Raw genomic sequence first — 15320 nt, forward strand, 5'->3', positions numbered from 1 at the left:
AGTTGCCTTTTGACCTTTTTTCCCAAATAATCATGAAGCTGGTAAATGTATAACTAGAATTAGAAACTGCCTGATTCTAAAGCCCTTCCCTTTTCATAGCAGCCTCAACCTAAACCAATCTGGCATAAATGGCATGTGTCCTTGGTTACAAAAAGCCCTCACCAGTAATGATAGGCCAAAGCAATCCCCTTGCTTCTACTGGAAAAACAATCCAACGCACAACAGTTTACATCTAACTGACCTCGGGGTCAATAATATACCAATATACACTGAAATCTATTCAATAAGATAGATTAAAACTTAGCAATATAAATAAATCCACTAAAAAGTCTCATTTAGATATCTATGTAAGAGAAGAGTTTGTAAACATAATCTAACAATATGTATATGTGATTCTCTAAATAACCTAAAAATATCCTGAGCTCTTGATAAATATGACCTTTACATTTTTAAAATATTCTTAAAAGGTCACAAATAATAAATATTTATTTAAAAAACTGCAAGCAAGAAAGCAATATATAGTATTTTTAAAAGTTTCCCTTTGCTCTTAGAGGCAAATCTCTGATAGCAGCTTGATGTGTATCCTTCTAGATCTTTTTCTATATATTTTTAAATACACAGGTTACTGTTTTATGGTAAACAATAAGTAGAACCCTCATAGGCATATAGTTCTGTGACTTGCAGTTTTTTACTGAGCAACATTATTTTGGAGATCTTTCAACTTCATTTTATACCATTACCTTATTCTTTTTAACTGTTCCATACTATTCCATGGTACTGTTATTCTATAATTTAACCATTCCCCTACTATTCGTAATTACAAAACCTTAAAATCAATAATTATCTTTTAATTTTGTAGGTCAAATCCTATTATTAAAAAATCTCTCTATTAAAAACATTTCCAAGAAATTATCATCAAATATTGATACTAGATTAGTAAAATCAATTGTCTGAACTGTCCCAAATGTGTGCTGTTACAGACTTCAAACTCTCTTTCCCAGGGAGTTACGCTGTACTTTTTAGGACATACATATTGTAACCATCTGTGGTGGATTGAATTGTGTATCTCAGTCTGTTCATGTTCTTGGTCTCTGTCCACATACCGGGGGTGCAGATGTGGACCTATCATAAATAAAATCTCTTCAAGATACTACATCAGTTAAGGTGTGGCTCAAATGAATCAGGTTGGGCTTTAATCTGGACTCTCAGAGTCCCTTGTAAGCAGGGTGAAATCAGAAGAAAGAAGGCAGGGAGCAGTCACCAGAGGCTGGAAATGGAGCCCAGAAGAGAAAGGAAAAGACAGTGCCATGTGCATGTGCACAGAAAATCCAACGACCAAGGACCATGGCAGCAGGCCCAGAACACCAAATTCTTGAGGAAGAGAGCTTCACCTTGCTGATGCCTTGATTTTGAACCTCTAGCCTCAAAACTGAGAGCAATACACGGGGTTGGTTTAAACAACAGAAATATATTGACTCGCAGTTTTGAGAACAGAAGTCTAAAACTGAGGCATCAGCAAGGCGATGCTTTCTAGCATTCTGGGGCTGACTGATGGCCATCCTTGGTCCTTGGCTTTTCTATCACATGGCAGCATCTTCTCCTTTCTTTCCCTGGTCCTGTTGACTTCCAGCTTCTGGCTGATCCACATAGCTTCTCTTTCTGTGTCCAATTTCCTTTGCTTATAAGGACTTCAACCATACAGAATTAAGGCCTACCCTCATTCAGTTTCTGCAAACCTTAACTACTAACATCTTTAAAGATCCTATTTACAAAAATATGGGTAAGAAATAAGCAAATAATAGGGGGAACAAGGGTAAAATAAATCGAGTAGATTGAAATACTAATGATCAATGAGAGGGAGGGGTAAAGGGTATGGCATTTAAGAGTTTTTTCTTTTTTCTTTTCCTGGAGAGATGCAAACATTAAAAAAAATGATTATGGTGATGAACACACAACTATGTGATGATATTGTGAACCACTGATTGTAACTATGTCAAGAATGTTTGTATGTATGTTTGTTGTTTACAATAAAAAAAAAAAGATCCTATTTACAAATAAATCCAGACCCACAAATATGGATTAAGATTAAGAAATGTTTTTCTGGGGTACATAATTCAATCCCCAATACCATCTTAGTCACTTTGCATACAAACATTTTGGAAATAATGTTTAATAAGATAAAACCAGATAGATAACAACATCAAACTTCAAGTTAGATTTTTTTTATGCCTCCTGGAAAGTTATAACAACATCTCAGTTTTGCCACTGCTCTTCAGCTTTTCTTCCTTCTCAAACTATGAAAATACCATTCTTCATGTTAAATAAAATGTAACAAAATTCACTGTCCTAGTACAAAGTTATTGACAAAAGAACACAAATCCTTAACTTTCAGAGAGGATGTGCCTAACTATCCTACGATTATCTCAATAAATCCAGACTTTACCTCTGTTCATACATTAGCTAAATCAAGAGGAGGGTTTACCTGGTTCCAAAGGAATTGGATGGCCTCTTCTTGTACAAATGTTTTCATACATTCTTCATCTCTTTCTTTTCTCAATCTACAATAATTAAAAAAACATTATTGGTTCAGGAAGGATGCTTTGACTTGCATTTCCTGTTACAGCTACTAAACATATGTGAAATGAAGTTAATATTAATGTCTTTTCCATTTTTAGAATACTTAAACTGAAACTTTAATTTTAAACTATGACTCAAAGTAGAAGCTAAATGAGATGTGACTGAAATTCTTATTGTATTAGTTCTACAAAGTATTGACAGTGATAAAAATAAAATAAAATATCAAAGTGGTTCATTATCTGGCCTGTTTCCCAGATACCACACTAAAGGAGGAGCTGCAGCAGAGAGTTCCACAGCTTGAATCACCCTCTTCTGAGAGAACAGCAAGGGTAATCCCATCAAGCTTCACTGTTGATAATGGACCTTTCTATGCATCACTCCCCTCACTAAAGTTTAGCTCTATACTCACTGCCACCTTCTATATACTTACAGCTATCAAAAACCTAAGGCCCCCTAGTTATTTATGATCTCCCAGATTTTCACCACCATTCTGCTCTGGACCCCGACCCAATTCTCTATTTTCTGTCTCCCCATTCCTACCCCCACCCCACCTAAAACCTTCACCTGTGCCATCTGGGACTCCTGAATTGTTATCAGCAAACTTTGGAATAAGCACCTGAACTTTTACCAAATTAGATCATCTTCTGAGAGCACAGTAGCCCTCTGAAGTTTAGGATGTTTTCTTCTCTCTTTCATCAGTATCAAAATATTGCTTTCTCACTATTGTTTTCAAACTGTTCTTTAACTTCCTCCTCCACCCAGCTCCTGTGTTCCAGGAGCCTTGATTCTTAAAGATGATTGTATAACAATATAGCTTTTCAATCTAACTGCTTGATTGTGAAAACCTCATGTTGATGTGCCTTCTATCCAGGGTATGGACAGAAGAGTAAAAAATAAGGATAAAAACTAAATAAATAATAGGGGGGGATAAAGGGTAAAAAAATGGGTAGCCTGAAATACTAGTGTCAAGCAGAGGAAGGGTAAGGAATATGGAATGTATGAGTTTTTTTCCTTTTTATTTCATTTTTTTAAAACAATCACATAAGGAAGCATTTATCTGAGGTTTAACATGAAACAATACAAATAAAATTTGCATAAACAAGTCCACATCAAGGCATAACACAGATAGCAAAGGACAAAGTAAAAACAAAGAAAACTAAATGGCAGCTATACATAGTTAGACAGTTGCACCTTGTACACTAGAAAGTCTTTTACAAAATAATCATCTTAGATCAACAGAAGTCCAATCTTCAACATCATCCTGTAAGATGGGTTACTTTAGTACTACCTCCTATTTTCTCCAAGGTCCTCTTCTGGTATGGCTGGTAATTGCTTTGGTGATTGCCACCCCCTCGTGATGCCTTGCCATATGTGCTCTGTTGGCCACTGTAGTCTGCATATCCCTGTCCATATCCATAGTTCCCATAGTTATATTCAGTATAATCATATACACCATAGCCACTATAGTTCTGATCACCACCATGGGCACTACTGTAATTTCCATATCCTTGACTGTAACAGTTATTAAATCCTTGGTTCCAGTTTTGGCCCTGACCTTGTCCACGACCCCATTACCACCTCATCCAGCAGCTGCAGCTCTTCCTTTCTGTTGTTGCTGTTGCTGCCTATGTATCTCTTTGAGTTGTACAACTTTGATTTCACACTTCCCAGAACCAATTTGATGATATTTGCCTTCTAATAATTTCTTTACTGGCTCTTCATCTGTATATGTGATAAAACAAAACCCTTTTCTTTCATTTGTTTTTGTACTCGTGGGATGTTCAAAATTTTCAGTCTCTTCAAATGTTCCAAAATATTCTTTTATTTGCTCTTCAGAAGTATGTGGCCTCAATCCACCCACAGAAACTTTTTTTTTTTTTGGCAGGGGGGTTCTTTCCCTTTTAAAGCCTTACTCTTTTGGGGTCTATCAATTTGCCTTCCAGTCTGTGTTCTTTCTGTTCCAAAACCTATCAACACTAGCAGCATCTTTGAAAAGCACAAATCCAAATCCTCTTGATCTTCCGACAACTGGATCTGTTTTAATTGTGCAGTCTACAACCTCTCCAAATTGAGACAAATGCTCAGTCAGATCTTTCTTGCTTGTATCTCAGCTCAAGCCTCCAATAAACATTTTACAGTCATCCTATTGATTCTTGCTCGTGTTAATCTTGGATTCCTCTGCAAATTCCTCTGTGTTCACTGATGTGAATGGATATTCGAGAATAAACTTGGAATATGTCATTGGTAACAGAGTCCAGCAGGAGTAAGAAACAGGGTAAGATAATGGGTAATTGGAGCTGAAGGGATACAGACTGTGCAACAGGACTAGATACAAAAACTCAAAAATGGACAGCACAATACCTAATTGTAAAGTAATCATGTTAAAACACTGAATGAAGCTACATCTGAGCTATAGGTTTTCTTTTTTTTTACTATTATTATTACTTTTATTTCTTTTCTCTATATTAACATTCTATATCTTTTTCTGTTGTGTTGCTAGTTCTTCTAAACCGATGCAAATGTACTAAGAAACGATGATCATGCATCTATGTGATGATGTTAAGAATTACTGATTGCATATGTAGAATGGTATGATTTCTAAATGTTGGGTTAATTTCTTTTTTTCCGTTAATTAATAATAATAATAAAAGAAAGACTGGCAGCAGACAACAAATAAATGTTCTGAAAGTTAGCTGGTCTTTACCTCAGAGGCCCAAGTGTTACCCCAGCCATGGGTGGAACCCTGCAGCTGGGATGGCTAGTGGTAGATGGAGGAAGAGGAGCCCAGAGGACTTTGGAGGTAGGCTACTTTGACTCTCCTCCAAGCCAAGGGTTCTTAATCTGATGTTCCTGAAGGAAAGCCATAGTTGCATGAGGTTCTCAAAGGAGTTTATGAGCCAAAAAAGGTTTAAGAATCACTACTCTAAAATGTACATGGTAGTACTAAATGCTCAAGAAGCATGATATATACAGCCTACACTCAAGTGTTCATAAACAGATTGATAGAGAAAGGTAGATAGACAGACACAGACAGACGGATGGACAGGTAGACAGAATGATATGGCAGATATGCCAAAAAGTTAAAATTGGTGGATCTGGGTATCTGGGTTAGGAGCAGATGTATGGTGGAGTTCTCTATTTGGGTTTTGTATTATTTTTCTAACTGCCGTATAATTTAAACATATTTCAAAATAAAAAGTTAAAAAAAAAAATTCCTCTGTGTTTCTGTACTCCATGTCCTCCATGGTGACGGAGTTGTCAGCAGTGGGGTGCTGGCACACACACCAAGTTCTATTAGCAGCGGCAGTGGAGCATTGTATAGAGCTAGATTTAAAATGGCAGCAGAAGAGCTCTTTTTCTTTTTGTGGAATGATACACATGTTCTAAAAATGATCATGGTGATGAATACACAACTATGTGATACTGTGAGCCATTGATTGTATACCATATATGGACTGTATACATGTATTTTTATTTTCTCAATAAAATATTTTTTTTAAAAAAAAAGAACCCCAGTTCCTGCCTGCCATCCTGCTAAATTGCACAAAACTTCTTGACAATGACTGTCATCCCATTACTCACCCCCATCTACTGACATTTCAGCACCAAACTCACTGCCTTTTTCTGTGCCCCATTCTTTCCATCAGTTTCAGAGACCTCAACATCCACATAGATGTTCCATCCAACAATCATCCACCTACTTTAGTCACCGAATCTCATGGCTCACCCTAGACTGAATCATTGTGGCTACAATACTTTCAAAATTGATTTCAAGCACCTCCACCAACCACACTACCTTTCTAGCCTCCCAGTTCACTTTCTCTTCCACCCCACTCCAACAATCAGACCTCTAATCTTCATCTACATCTCCAATCCAATGACTCCCTTCCTGTTTTCATTTCCCTTTGTAACTAAGAGTTCAGAATGAACAAATAATTATGAATATTGAATCATTATATGGATACTTTTCTTACTTTCTCAATATTACAAAATGACCAGAGAGAAATGCCTGAGGCTGCTGAACTGTGGCCTAGCTGCCTTGATCTTTAACAATGACTATATAACTATATAGCCTTTATCTTATAATTGTCAAAACCTTCTAACTAACTGCCATTTGTACCCCTTAATCCTGCTTTTCAACTTTAGAGTCTCATGATTACAAAGACAGTTCATGTTTAATAACAAAGGGCCTTGGGTCAACCCAGAGCTAACCCATCCTAATTCCTAAACTTGTCAGATGAAGCTAGATCTAACCAAACTGGCCTGCCTGAAATGTGCAGTAGCTTAAACTTTAACCTATAAATGACCTATACCTTATTATAATACCAAAAATCATGCCCATCATCATATTAAGGCCACCATTTTCTTACATATGCTCAGTGACTAAGCATGTAATCAATCTGCGCATACTCAGATCACCTCTAATTATATCTAGAGCTGCTTGCTCACTATCCTAAAACGTTTTGTGGTATATTTTGATACTACATAATGATCAGAGTGACTGCACTTTGGGGAGACAGATTTTTAAGCCAATGGCCATCTGTTTTTCTGCTTCACGCTTACCAATAAACTCTTCATCTTTCTGAAACCCATGGTCTCAGGAATTGGTCATTTGAGCACATCAAGGCAAAGAGCCCACCACTTTGAATCAGTATCACCATCTTACCCTATTTAAATTCAAGATCCATCATTATAATCACTCTTTTGGAAATATCTTTACCTCCTTTGTCCTTCCCTCTCTCCTTCCACCAAATTCACCTGTAAAAACCCACTCCTGACTGAACCCAAACAATCATGTCTGCATTAGAGCTGAACAACTGAGAGTTGTTGATGAAAATTATAAATCTGACCTATGGTTTTGCACTTTTCCTTCCTCACACTGCACAGCAATCCTATTCCATTTCCCTCACAAGCTCATTTTAAGATGATTATCTCACACCTCACACCTCTCTCCTTAAACGTTTCACACTTTCACCCCCTCCTCATTCTCAAAACTATGTCTAATGTGTTGTTGAAAAGGAAAAGCATCAGATAGGATTTCCCTATTATCCCACCATCAAACCTACTACCTTGCCTGCACCTGCTCCTATCTTAGGTCACTCCCTCTACTTGTGCATGGGATTCCTTCTTCTCACACCTTCACTAGAATCCCAATCCTACCCTTATCCCTTCTTTCCTCTACACCATCAGTTTTTCCCTTTATTGAACTATTCCTAGCAACATATAAACATGTTACAGTAACTTTCATCTTTAAAAAAGAATCTTCCTTGATCCCACATTCTCCTCCAACAATCACCCTATTCTCTTTTCCTCAGAAACATTTCCCAAAGACAGTGACTCCTTAAACTCTTCACTATTCAACCCATTCCAATCTGGCCTTCATTCGAATACTCCACTGAAGGTGCTCTTAGGAAGGTCACTGTGCAGTAACCACCAAGTCTTTGATCTGTTTCCTGGGGGATAACCTTTAAGCCCTTAGAATATCTTGCTTGATAAGAAGGTCTTTATATACTGGGAGACTAGGGTCACACTGGACAGTTGATGCTGACAATGTGATTTAAGATGTTCACCTGGTATGTAAGAATTTTTTTCTTTTTTTTTTATTTCTTTTTCTGGATTGATGCAAATGTTCTGAGAGGTGATCGTGGTGATGAATATACAACTATATGATGATATTGTGAGTTATTGATTATATACCAAAAATGGAATGATCGTATGGTAAGAATGTTTGTGTTTATATGCTGTCATGTTTAAAAAAAAGATGTTCACCTGGAGCCCTGGACCATTCTGTATCCATGGTGTGGAGGCTAGAGTCTGAGTCCACTCAGTAGGGTTTGAATGCCTGTGTGACTGACCCTGATAAAAAGCCAGGATGCCAAGTCTTGGGAGAGTGTCCTGATTAACAAAACTTTGTATATGTTGTCACACATCACTGCTGGGAGAATTAAGCACTGACTACATGGCCCCACTAAGAGAGAAGAACTGGAAGCCTGTGCCCTATGGCCTCTGCCCTATGTGTGTTTTTTCCTTTACTGATTTTATTTGGTATGCTTTCATTGTAATAATTCATAACCATGAGTGTAAAGTTTTCCAGAGCACTAATAGGGAATCATTAAGCCTGAGAGTAGTACTGGGAATTCCCAATACAATTTCCAGTGACTTTCATTTGCTAAATCTAATGGACAGTTTTCTGCCCTCACCTTATGATACCTCACATCTCTCCCAAAACACTTTCTTCTGCTGGAGCTGGGAAACATACTTACCTAGTTTTACTACTATTGTGGCTGCCCCTCTCAGTCTCTTTTGCTGCTCCCTTCTCTTCCATTCAGTAATATTTTTAATAAATATTAGTAGTGTGGTATTAATATTCAAAATAAACTTATGAATTCCTAATTCTCCTGTCTGTCAGCCGGTAAACCCTGTGAGCCATGGAATTAGAAAATAATTCCTATTGTAGCTCCAAAATTTTGTCCCCTTCTGAATCCCCATACTTTCTTTAATTCTCATGCCACCTACTGGGTTCTATTGAGACTTTCTCACCTTTCAAATATTTATTCATCTTTTTCTACATTATCTGTACATTTCTATGTTTATAATCATAGATGCCTACAGAGCTCTTCCATAATATTCACATTCATTCATTTAACATTCATGGCTACACTGCATCTGTGTACCAACTGCTGACCACGGATAGAAAAGCGTATGACAGACAATCTCTGTCCTCAAGATACTTTCAGTCCCTTGCACGAGACTGAAAAACAAGCAGTGGCAGCATGGTGTGAAAAGTATTCTGACCAAAGCAGCAATGCTTCTGTGTTCCAAATCAAGTCTAATAATCTAACTCCCCCAAACCAATAAAAGAGCTCTTAAATAGGTCTTTTGGCTCACCCCTTTACTTCTTCAGTTAAGCAGACAATGTGCTCCTGCATTCTACGCAGCCGAATTTCATAACGTACATCTTTGGCTTTAGGGTTGTAGTTCCTGGCATAAAAGCCTCGCCAACAGGCCTGAAGCTTGGTAGCTGCTTCATTCAACTTCAGAAGGGAAACTTTATCTTGCTCCAAAGCCACAGATCTCTGGCTTAAAGCCTTGCAGACAAATTTCTCTGAAGCTGTTTGGGACATGGTTTCTTCAATATCTGGCTGTGACTGGACAACAATGTGTCCAACTGATTCAAGGTAAGATGTAAGACTTGGGTCGTCTTCCTTCAACAAAGCTCTGGCTATTGTTGGGTCAGGACAAGGTAACAACCCAGCCTTTTCATTTATCTCTGTACTAATCTCATTTTTCATTATTCTAACAGAATTCTCATTTGTAGCCCATAAGACCTTTTTCTCTTCTTTATCCAAATTCTGGTTTTCCAACCCTTTCACAGGCTCATCTGGAACATCATTATCTTCTAGGCCCAAGTTAATGCCTTGTAGCCTCAGCTCAACTGTAGGTGATACTGGAGATAGTCCTGATGTAACTGGCATAAAAGTAGACTCTGAAGAGAGAAGACTACAGTTTAACTTGTCCTCATCTGTCTGTATATCTTCCAGATGCAGGTCATTTCGAGAATATCTTGTAGTATGTATAGAAGCTGGAAAGCTATTCTTAGCAGCACACAATTGCTCATCATTATCACTTATCCCAACCCAAGAATTGACTTGGATGACAGGTTCTAGAAGAAGAAACAGAGTATCATTTAAACAGCAAATATTTAAAGAGTTTATTCTAGTTGTATCTTTCTAATTAAATCTAACCCCTGAAATATGGCAAAAATGAAACAAAAAAAGGCTTTCAGGAATTTCCTTCAGTACACCCAAACTATCAAATTAAGCACTCTTTAAGAAAAAAGATTTTTGCAATAATCACAAGAATAATTAGGGCATCAGGCCTATGCAAAAAGTAGTAATCCTCTAACCTTTAAAAAATTAGAAATAAAATAGTAATAATACACACACACACAGAGTTCAAATGATGACTTAAGGTAACAAACTCATAAAATTATGAAAATATGCACTTTTAACATTTTATGATACCCAATATATCAAACAATTTGGAAAACAGGAGTCAGGAATAAAGTAACATTTTACCATTTTCCTCGACTATTTTGAAATCTTGAACAGGATTTGAATGCTCAGATACAAGAGGTGCCCTTGTGTCAAAAGCAGCAAGAGAAGACAACTCTTCATTTTGGCTTTGGTTCATTAACTGCCTCTGATGAAACCTAGAAACCAACATCTGATATTATTTAAAACACACACATACAAGAAAACTTTTCTGCTTCCTAGGTAATGATGTACAAAAGGTAGAAGCTCTCCAGTTTTATAAGTAAGTACCTCTACTGTGTAAAGGATGATACTGTCCACATTTTAAGACTTCAACTTCTATGTGAGACTAAAGGGAGAGATGTTTATTTGGTGCAAAACTTATATTTTGGGTAGTGCATTTCTTAATTTAATTTGTATGGTCAGTTTATTTAAACACCATAAGTACATGGAATCTTGAATAGGGTGTGAGATTTCGTTGGTTTGTCCATATTAATGTGATGCCACGATAAATCCCAGAGTGATTTGGACATGAATAAAGAAGTATTTGCAAAATCCTCGAGGGAATGGGGAGAAAGGAGGAAATATTCAACTTCCCTATTGGAAGAACTTTTGATATTTTTGAAAGCAGTGGGGACAACCAAGTCAATAGGCTGAGCCCTCGATCTTGGGGTTCATCCCCATACAAAAACTTATTCCTGCAAAGGATAGGCTAAGCCTACTTAAAATGAGGCCTAAGAGTCACCCCCAGAGCACCACTTTTGTTGCTCAGATGTGAGGTCTCTCTCTAAGCCAACTCACTGTCTTCCCTCCTACATGAAACATGACTCCCAGGGGTGTAGTTTCCCTGGCAACATGTGACAGAAAGCCTGGGAAAAGCCAGGATCCAGCATCAAGAGATTGAGAAAGCCCTCTTGACCAAAAGAGGGATGAGAGAAATGAGACAAAATAAAGTTTCAGTGCTGAGGATTTCAAACAGAGTCTAGAGGTTATCTGGAGGTTATCATTATGCAATTTATAGATATCTCTTTTTAGTTTATGGTATACTGGAGTGGTTAGAGGTAAGTACCTGAAACTGCTGAGCTGTGTTCCACTAGCCTAGATTCTTGAAGACAACTGTATAAAGATATAATGTTTACAATATGACTGTGAAAACCTCGTGTCTGATGCTCCTTATATCTAGGGTATGGATAGATGAGTAAAATATATGGATAATAAATAAATAATAGGAGGGACAAAGGGTAAAATAAATTGGGTAGTTAGAAGGACTAGTGGTCAATGAAAGGGAAGGGAAAGGTGTATGGTACGTATGAGTTTTTACTTTTTTCTTTTTCTGGAGTGATACAAATGTTCTAAAAAAAACAATCACGGTAATGAATACACAATTATGTGATGATAATGTGAGCCATCGATTGCTCACCATATATAGAATGGTATGTGTGGGAAGATTTCTCAATTGAAAAAAAAAAAAGTAAGTGCCTTTAATCACCTCCAAATTATAAAGCCTCATTTGAAAACATTGGATAGAAAAGGTAAAGAAATGTATATTTCAATGGCATAGACAGACACCCTCAGATGCGCATGCACATTTAAAGGCAGGATTTCTGATAAAAACAAAATGACTACTGGATGCTTCTAGCACTACTTTTATTTTTTTTTTAACTTTTTTTTATTGTACAGTATAACATATATACAAACCAAAGAAATAAAAAGGCAATAGTTTCAACGTACTCTTCAACAATAGTTACAGGACAAATACCTTACGATCCTCTCAGATTTCTCATTCTAGCTGCTCCAGAATACAGGAGGCTAGAGGGCGTAAATACTTTTTAAGTATCCCAAGCGACATGTTTCCCTTCTTTTTTTGTGTGAAAAATAGCATATATACAAAAAAGCAATAAATTTCAAAGTACAGTACCACAATTAGTTGTAGAACGTATTTCAGAGTTTGACATAGATAATTCCACATTTTTAGGTTTTTACTTCTAGCTGCTCTAAGCTATTGGAGACTAAAAGAGATATCAATTTAATGATTCAGCATTCATATTCATTTGTTAAATTCTATCTTCTCTGTATAACTCCACCATCACCTTTGATCTTTCCATCACCCTTTTTAGGGATGTTTGGGCTATGGCAATTCTAAATTTTTCATATGGGAAGGATTTGTCGCAAATATGGGGTATGGAACTATCTGATGTTCTGGAGAGGATGGGCTGGGTTTCAGGACTTATCTGGACCACGGACCCATCTGGAGGTTGTAAGTTTCTGGAAAGTTACTCTAGAGCATGGAAACCTTGTGGAATCTTATATATTACCTTAGGTATTCTTTAGGATTGGCTGGAATGAGAGTTGGCAGGTTCTGATAGGTAGCAAGGTCTAACTGAAGCTTGCATAACAGCAACCTCCAGAGTAACTTCTCAACTCTATTTTAACTCTCTCTGCTACTGATATTTTATTCATTTCTAGCAATATTTTTTTAAGATTTTAATTTTTTAATTAATTTTTAAAATTAAAAAAATATATTACAAGAAAGAAACACAAAGATTCTTAACATATGCTCATTCCATTCTACGTATATAATCAGTAATTCACAATATCATCACATAGTTGCATATTCATCATCATGATCATTTCTTAGAACATTTTCTAGCAATACTTTTTAATGTTACTATTTAAAAACCCATATCAGTATCTGGGGTAGGGACAGTTGGGATATGTTGGAGCTCCCTGTATGGATTTTGTATTATTTTTGCAACGGTCTTAGTTTGAGGTTATTACAAAATAAAAAATTAAAAAAAAAACATATGAAACATTTACATTAACAGGACAATTAAATTTTTAAAACATCCCATATCCCCACACTACTTGGTTCTCCCTGCTTAAGAAGAGATCAGCACTTCTGGGTCAAGATGGCAGCTTAACAACGTGCGCGTTTTAGTTCGTCCTTCAGAACTACTACTAAATAACCAGAAACAGTACAGAACAGCTCCTGGGGTCACATCAGTAACCAGACACACAGCGTACCCCAGTTTAGACCAGCTGGACCGGCTGCGAGCACCCCCCAGAACCGTGAGTTCCCAAAGATGTGGCGGCCAGCGCCCCTCCCCCACAGGCCGCTTCCCAGAGGGGAAAGGAAAGGACTTTACCAGCAGCAGGGACTGGGCACAATCAAACGCCAATTGTGGAACTAATTAACAAATTCTGACTACTAAAAATAGGCCCCTAGCTTAGGTGAACCTGATCAAAACAGAGGTTGCTCATTTTTGCCCCGGCGCCAAGGGGGCAGGACTGGCAGAAAAAGGGGGGAAAAAAAAAGAAGGAAAGAGAGGTTTTTGTGGCTGTGTATCTAAAAAGGCTTGACTGCCTCTGGATACAGCGGCAGGACTTTTCAGGCTGCAACTGCCCCAGGCATAGGTAGAAATGAGCTCTTTTGGAGGCCTGTCTGGAGCCTGTGCCTTCCCCAGGGGAGGCGTGAAGCCCAACTCAGGTGGGATCCCTCCCTCAAGGAATTCAGACACCAGGGATTGGTAATTTGAAGCCATTAAAACCAGCCTACAACCTCTCCTCTGTTTCCACCATGCCCCCAGCAGGGAGAGTCTGCCAAAGTTAAAGGTACCACATCATCTTATGCTGGTGGGACCTGGAGTCAGACAAGCGCCACACACAGGGCAGGATAAGAAAAACAGAGTCCAGAGACTTCACAGGAAAGTCTTTAAACCTGCTGGGTCTCACCCTCAGGGTAAACCAAGGCAGGTGACTCTTTCCTCCTGATAGGAGGCCAGTCTGGTCTGGGAAAATCTGGCTGGGGTTTATAATATCTAAGTAGACCCTCCTAAGTGTGTGTGGGGGGAAAGGCACCACACAAGCAGGGCAAGAAACAAGAAAACAAGAACTGGAAAATTCTCCTCTGTTAAACAAAACTTAAGCTAAAGGTCCAGATAAAGCTGAACAGAATGTCAAAGAACAGATAGACAACAAATTCATCCAGCAAGAAAACCCTAGATAAAAGAAGTGAAAGCAATCTCCAGAATAAACTAATTAAGGAAATTAAATGCCTAGACGCCAACAAAAAATAACAAATCACACTAGGAAAAGTGAAGATATGGCCCAGTCAAAGGAACAAACCAACAATTCAAATGACATACAGGAGCTGAAACAATTAATTCAGAATGTACGAACAGACATGGAAAACCTCATCAAAAACCAAATCAATGAATTGAGGGAGGATATAAAGAAGGCAAGGAAAGAACAAAAAGAAGAAACTGAAAGTCTGAAAAAACAAATCACAGAACTTATGGGAATGAAAGACACAGTAGAAGAGATGAAAAAAACAATGGAAACCTACAATGGTAGATTTCGAGACAGAACATAGGATTTCTAAACTGGAGGACAGAACATCTGAAATCTGACAAGAAACAGAAACTATAGGAAAAAAATGGAAAAATATGAGCAGGGACTCAGGGAATTGAAAGACAATATGAAGTGCACGAACATACGGGTTGTGGGTGTCCCAGAAGGAGAAGAGAAGGGAAAAGGAGGAGAAAAACTAATGGAGGAAATTATCACTGAAAATTTCCCAACTCTTATGAAAGACTTAAAATTACAGATCCAAGAAGTGCAGCGTACCCCAAAGAGAATAGATCCAAATAGACATACTCGAAGACATTTAATAATCAGAATGTCAGAGGTCAAAGAGAAAGAGAGGATCTT

At 37.7% G+C, this 15320-nt stretch overlaps 1 protein-coding gene and 1 pseudogene across 4 annotated transcripts in view; both read right to left on the reverse strand.

Annotated features, from left to right (window-relative positions):
• The window catches only part of LOC143648449 (centrosomal protein of 97 kDa-like), a 77134-nt gene that overhangs the window by 37192 nt on the left and 24622 nt on the right, over positions 1-15320 (reverse strand). For all 4 annotated transcript variants that reach the window (XM_077118519.1, XM_077118518.1, XM_077118517.1 and 1 more), the window contains exons 8-10: positions 10656-10789; positions 9466-10240; positions 2483-2558 (exon numbers count right to left, since the gene is read on the reverse strand). In XM_077118519.1, coding sequence (XP_076974634.1) covers positions 2483-2558; positions 9466-10240; positions 10656-10789 — 985 coding nt within the window. The remainder of the gene's footprint in view (positions 1-2482; positions 2559-9465; positions 10241-10655; positions 10790-15320) is intronic.
• On the reverse strand, positions 3323-9455 carry LOC143648452 (heterogeneous nuclear ribonucleoprotein D-like pseudogene; annotated as a pseudogene).

The sequence above is a fragment of the Tamandua tetradactyla genome, chromosome 10 (assembly GCF_023851605.1).
Source record: "Tamandua tetradactyla isolate mTamTet1 chromosome 10, mTamTet1.pri, whole genome shotgun sequence".
NCBI classification, from domain to species: domain Eukaryota; kingdom Metazoa; phylum Chordata; class Mammalia; order Pilosa; family Myrmecophagidae; genus Tamandua; species Tamandua tetradactyla.